The following is a 7,168-nucleotide window of genomic DNA, read 5'->3' as shown; positions in this document are numbered from 1 at the left end:
ATCCGAACAAAAATAAGCGAGCAAATGGCAAGACTTTTGATAAGGTGATTCAAGATTGGTGAGCAAAAATAGCCACCATGTCATATATAAGAATATGGGCTACTTCACTCATTACCAATTAATTTTGAGATGGAACCCCATAATACTCGAGAGAGAGGAATACTTTTAATAAATGAGTGGTAAAAATGTTAATTATTTTTTTTTAAAAAAACCTCCATATATATTGATCTTTTAATTAATAAGGAAATAATAATCGAAAGAGAAGTGTATTTTTTAAAAGAAAGTAAATCAATCCGAAAGTCGGTGGTATATATATTCCACAATTGGGTAGCGGACTGTTATTCTCTTCTCATTATAGCAAGATTCGATACTTATTATTTCTAAGGTGATTGATATAGTTACCCTGAAGACATGTTATAATGTACGTACTATATTATAGCTATAAGTACATGTAATTTACATGAATTTCAAAAAATGAATAAACAAAAAGAAAATGAGTAGCTAATATATCTGCACCCCACGTGATGTTGTGAACTAAAAATGTATCTTATTTCTTGCTAAAATTTTTATAGAGAATATAACATTGTTATAAAAGTGATTGTTCTAATTTTCTTTGTAAGTTTTAGTACTGTAGACTTCATTGTCAATAATAGACATACATTTTTATCTATATATACTTAAACAACTTAACATGTTTACCAATGGTGGGATCTCGAATTTCAAGCTTCAATCTTGGTTGCATGTCATGAAGATAATAATATCAGAATTAATTAAGATCAAGTCAAAATGGTATTATCTCTGTCCTTAATTATATCACATTCACCTCTGTTTCCGATAATACCGAATTGTGTAGTATATGTAAAAGAAGCCTTGAGGCAATGAACTAATAAGTAAGCTTCTCTAACTTGATAAATTTATGAGAAAGGCTATATATGCACCAGTAATTTCTAATACTTTTTTTTGTGTTACATTACTATAAGCATTGCTATTAGGTATTATAGTGCCTAGCACTTTCGACATGTTGCGATTGGCTAGCAATACTCTCTAAAAGCTATTATATTAAATTATATGGGACCCGATATTTAGTTGGACCAATAGCGACATTGACACATAGGAGGGTGCTAGACACCACTAGTGCCTTTTAGCATTTCTATATTACTATTAGTATAATTAAATGTTAAATATAATATAATTTAATATGCTAACTTTTTTAAAAATTATTGAGAACCAATCGTAATACGACACCTCTAGATGCTAGAATACTTACCATCAATGCTCTAAACTTGTATATATATATATAAATATATATATAAATATATATATTTATGAGTAACAATTATATTGGTAATCATCCCTTTAAGTTTCTAAGTAGGTGAAATAAAATAAAAAGTTAATGGCTTTCTTTCATGTCTTTAATTGATGCTATTAATTTTCAATAATAATATTATAATAATAGTTGTATATATATGAAGTGAAGACCGCCGTTAAGCTCACGTCTCATGATAATATTATTAGTACTACTTACTTTTGCCCTTGTGCCAAACTCAGCCCATCACCCTAGCTTATATATATACTTTTCACACACAATAATCATAATTCACAATTCACAACAAACATAATTATAAGTAGCAGAATCATTAATTAATAATGGTAAAAACTCGATCTTGTACGTGGTCGATACAAAACCACGTTAATTTATACTAATACAACCACACAATCTACTATTATTGCGCGCGTACTATTAATAATTAATTTGATAGAGAGATATTGAAAATGAAAATTATTATTACACTATTTTCTTAATTCATCCTAAATTCATTAGTGTCTTTATTTATTTTTTTTCCATTAACACTCAAATAATAATAATAAAAAATAAACAATAACGCTATATATGGTACATTCTCAAAAAAAGTAAATAAATAATTCTTCATCTTCTCTTTTCATGAGACACATCTTAAGTTAGTCTCTTAGTTGTTTATTAGAAAATTGCAAATTTTCACATTATTCTCAATAATTTACTAAATCAGAAATAAAGTTTAAATAAATTGTTTCTATATAAAATATATTATACAAAATATATTATTCTGCAAGAACCCAATATATACTGCAATATTTTTCTTAAAATATATTTTTTACGTGCTGAATATAATTTGAAGGGTGCACCATAATATGTCTCAAAAACATATTTAATTAATGATGTGTAAAATAAAATATTTTTCTTATTGGGTGACTAAATATTTGTTATAATTATTACATCTAAGTAGTAACATCAATGTCATAATTCTCCACTATTCTCACTCTCTACCTTTACTTATTACTTAATCAAAATATCATGCATTCTCTCCAATCTAAACCTACATTCCCTTACATACAATTTTTTTTTTAAAAAAAATTATTAAAGATTTTTGTTCACAAATTTAGTTGTCCCAATTCAAAACCATACAATTATATTATATTTTATTATAAATACACACATTTTTTTTCCCTATATAATATTAAAACCATCAAAACAACTCTCTATCTATTCTTTCAACAATCTCTCTCTCTAACATTTTCTTTGTTGTGATGCCTTCAAGAGTTTTACAATGGTTAAGCCTTGTAGGAATCATATGGTTACAAGCCATTAATGGAACCAACACCAATTTCCCAGCTTACTCTTCCCAACTCAAACATGCCTTCTCCATGTCCCAACTCCAACTCAACAACCTCGCTTTCGCCTCCGATGCCGGAAAACTCTTCGGTTGGTTTTCCGGCATTGCTTCCGTTTACCTTCCCCTTTGGCTTGTCCTTCTCATAGGCTCAGTTCTCGGTTTAATCGGTTACGGTCTCCAATACCTCTCCATAACAAACCAAATCTCATCTCTTTCTTACATCCAAATCTTCATTCTCACCGTCTTAGCCGGTAACAGCATATGCTGGCTCAACACTGTCTCTTACCTCGTAGCAATTAGAAACTTCCCCCGCCGTTACCGTCAACTCGCCGTTGGTGTAACGACGAGTTATCAAGGATTAAGTGCCAAGATTTATACTGACGTGGCAAGTTCTATATTCTCTTTCAGTAACGGTACTACTGAGAAAGCCCAGGCTTACCTTCTTCTCAACTCTGTTTTACCACTGGGAGTTACCGTTATAACGGCTCCGTTTGCTAGAGTAATGAAAGTAGGAACAGTAGCCAGGGATGGTGGTGGAGACATGAACGTTGGGTTTGTTGTAATGTTTGTTATAACTATAATTACTGGTGTTTATGCTGTGATTAGTAGTTTGGGGTTGATTATGTCAAGCTCTGCTCTTAAAAGGGTTATTGGTACATGTGTTTTTCTATTGGCACCGCTTTTGATTCCTTTGGCTGAGAAAATTCGACAAGTGTTTGAGAAGTATTATAGCAGTGTGATTAATAGGGAGACCAGAGTTTACCATTTTACTATAGATGATGAAAATAGTAATAATGATGTGGAAACTGATCGATTGGATCGTGAGGGTTCCAAATCTGAACGAGGTAGTCAAGATGATCAAAATGGTAGAGAAAGAGAAGTAGTAATGATCAACGGTCAGGATGATCATGATGATGATGATGATGGTGATGGTGTTGGGGCTAGAGAGGAGATTGGAGTTAAAAAGATGCTATTAAGGATTGATTTCTGGTTATATTTTTTCTGTTATTTTTTTAGTGCTACACTTGGTTTAGTGTTCTTAAACAACTTGGGTCAAATAGCTGAATCTCGAGGGTCCAATAATACATCTTCTTTAGTTTCATTGTCTTCTGCCTTTGGATTCTTTGGTAGACTCATGCCTTCACTTTTAGACTATTTCTTCTCAAGGTCAGTAAACAAATTCATTTATGTATTTATTTTGTGTTAGTTGACAAAATGAATGTGGTCAATAAATTTGAGAATCTACTTTTCGTTGAAATTATAAAACAAAAAATTGATAGCTCTGTTTTTTTTTTTTCATCAGGAGGAGAAAGTCATCAGTGGTTTCAAGTCCAGCTTTAATTGCTATCTTAGTAGCTCCAATGGGAGGAGCTTTCTTATTATTACTCAACTCAACACACATTGTTTTATACATAAGTACAGCTATTATAGGAGTTTGTACAGGAGCAATTACTTCAGTTTCAGTTTCTACAACTTCAGAGCTATTTGGTGCTAAAAATTTCTCAGTGAATCATAATGTTTTGGTAGCTAATATCCCAATTGGGTCATTTGTTTTTGGCTATTTGGCTGCTCTTCTCTACCACCAACAAGGAAATGGGCGATCAGATGGGAAATGCATAGGAACAAAATGCTATAGAGACAGTTTCCTCATTTGGGGTTCTCTCTGTTTTCTTGGCACGATTTTGGCTATAATTTTATGTGTTCGTACACGCAAGTTCTACTCCCATACATCATAATTAATTTTGTGTCACAAATATATATACATATATAAATATATACAATAGGTCTATATTTATATATTTATATATTGTATGAGAGTACACTTTTTTCTTCATAAGTGTCTCAATGAAAGTGTCACATATTTTTGGTTTTGTTTGTATAAATATACCTCGTTTATCTTGTACAAGAATGAGTACATATTAGGGACAATTAGAATTAAAATCTAATATATTTATAATATATGTATTGAGATTTCTTATTTATGATAAATGCAATACTTATTTATTTAGATGTATTATTGTTCAGTTTTTGATTTAATACCGTTCAATAATAGAGAACTCTTTATCATATGATTAAATCTTCAAGATCTATTAAAACCAAACCATAACATATGCATGATTGTGGGGTACCAATACTATATATTTAAATGTTTTCTTAAAAGAAAGAAAAAAAAAATTAAAGAAAAAATTGAGTCTAATGAAAACAACACTTTTTCCACCTTTCTTTCTTCGTATATTTATAAAGTGTCTTTTTTTTTTAAAGAATAAGCAAATTTTATCAATAGAGGCAATCTATCCACAAAGCTAGCATGTCGATTTTGCTTAATATATAGTACACAGGACAAGCTTCATGGACAAAAAAAAACCTTCACAAATTGTCACAAACCCTCACAAAAAGCCATGAGAGACAACAATAAACACCTTTATTATAAAAACTATACACATAAATTGCAACTTTTAGAATATTATTATGTGGCACTTTAAGAGTATCTTCAATGAATGAAAGATGCAAATTGGTGATCAATTACTAAAATATAACTCATTAGTTTTGTAAAAAAATTTGTTCTAATGGTGTTGTAAAAATTAATCCAAATTCAAAAACGGTCTAAGATGCTCAATACCATACTAATGTGAGACACTCTTTAATTGGGTTACTCATTATTTATTAAATTAAAATATGTAAAAATATATGATATTAGAATACACTAATAATAATATATCACTTTTTATATTGCTATTGGCTCTTTAAAGTGTCCCTTAACTTTCCAATAAGGGACTATAGTCCAGTTTGCTATAATTGGGTAGTAGAAAAAAATATTGTATTACTAAATTATTGGCTTTAAAGTGTTCTATTAGAGTGTTTAATAAACATGATAATTAAAGTGATGTTAAATATTCAAATAACAATATAAATATCATATTTATTTTATTGTATTAAAGAAATTTACTCGTACCTAAAGGTGTCGAGAATAGAAATAGGAATAAAAATAGAAATGAAATGGAAACATTTTATCATAATTTTTTTTCTCATCATACATTAGAATAATTTTTCCTTCTATTTCAAAATGGAATTCATTACACCAAAAAACTGGAAAGGTCATTCTATTAGAATGACATTCCAATACTTTAATATGCAACCAAATAAATAAATGGAATGAAGATTTTTTCCTTTCTATTCTATTCTATTTTATTAGCTCCAACCAAACGACACCTAAATATATTTTAATATAAATGTATTTATGTAGACATATTTTTTTTGTTGATTTTGGGAGAGGAGAGAGTTGAACTTGGGACCTCCTCTTTGTGAGGAGAAGTGTAAAACTACTATAACTTCACTACTACACAAGTCAGAATTCACGACGGTCCTAAAAATACTTTTTTGGGGGGACCGTCACTTAAAAAATTATGTAACTGTTTAAAATCGTCGGAAAAATTAGTATTCTCGACAGTTTATAACATTAATTATAGGAATATGCGACAATTTTAATTGGAATTTGTGAATTTATTGGGCCCTTATACCCGACAGTTTAAAACCGTCAGGTATAGTATAGTCACATACCTACACAATCTTAGAATCATCACACTTGACCTTTCCTAGGCGATGTGGGATTGCACAGCTTACCTAGCTAGTATTTTTCCTTACGGATCATAAAACTACTGACTGTCACAATGAGTGTCTGTTATTCTTTCTCTCAAAATATCTTCTTTGCTTCTCTTTGTAGAGAATTTCCGTAACTCTCTCGAATTCTGAATAACCATCAATATCATACAAATACTACATAAAAAAAAAAGACATATTAATGACCTTTGTATTTATTAAAGTAAAATCTACATCACGAAATATGTTAATTTTTTTGCCAACATTTTTTGTACAACTTGGTCATTAAAATATTGAGGTATATCTTTAAAATTCAAGTAGTGTCCTGGCATCAACATTGTAACTTCAACACCTAGCTGACTGAAAAAAAAAACTTGGTTCTCTTTGCAAAGTACAAACCACTTTGCTCGTCACCTCATCATGATGAAGTGGTACTTATTTTCCCAAATCCTGCCTTCGCTTTTCAACATCAATGTTACTAGTAGGGCCATATCCTTTTGGCAATTGAGGTGTCCAATCATTAAAACAAAAAAAATTTAGTATTTGTATAGCATGGATTGAATAAAAGTCGAACATGATTGAAAATTTTATATTAACCTAACTCGCCGGACGAGAGTACCCTATTAGGGTCTGGCGAGTTCATACCACCACCGTCTCCACCGTGATATTATGCTACATCAGCTGACATTTCTTTTAAAAATAAATTTGTTGTCTTTATTAATAATAATATTATTATCTAGAAATTAATAAACAAAAAATTAACTATAAATTAATAATCATATTAATTAAACATTAAAAAAAATTAATTGTCTTTAGTACAAAAAATAAATGAATAAAAACTACTTAAAATTAGTAATCACTATGATCATTTTCATCATTGATTAAATTATTATTAATATTGTCTTTACAAAGGTTATCAA

General features: G+C 29.8%; 1 protein-coding gene across 1 annotated transcript; it reads left to right on the top strand.

Annotated features, from left to right (window-relative positions):
• Nucleotides 1–2,461: 2,461 nt before the first annotated feature.
• LOC115721142 (protein NUCLEAR FUSION DEFECTIVE 4) lies at nucleotides 2,462–4,521 on the top strand. Its single transcript, XM_030650395.2, has 2 exons — nucleotides 2,462–3,818; nucleotides 3,955–4,521. The coding sequence occupies exons 1-2, from the start codon at nucleotides 2,566–2,568 to the stop codon at nucleotides 4,385–4,387; spliced, it is 1,686 nt and encodes a 561-aa protein (XP_030506255.2). The 5' UTR covers nucleotides 2,462–2,565; the 3' UTR covers nucleotides 4,388–4,521.
• The last annotated feature ends 2,647 nt before the right edge of the window (nucleotides 4,522–7,168 follow it).

This window comes from Cannabis sativa, chromosome 2, assembly GCF_029168945.1.
Source record: "Cannabis sativa cultivar Pink pepper isolate KNU-18-1 chromosome 2, ASM2916894v1, whole genome shotgun sequence".
Lineage (NCBI taxonomy): Eukaryota > Viridiplantae > Streptophyta > Magnoliopsida > Rosales > Cannabaceae > Cannabis > Cannabis sativa.
The sequence above is the reverse complement of the archived record's forward strand: the minus strand, read 5'-3'. Positions and strand labels throughout refer to the sequence as shown.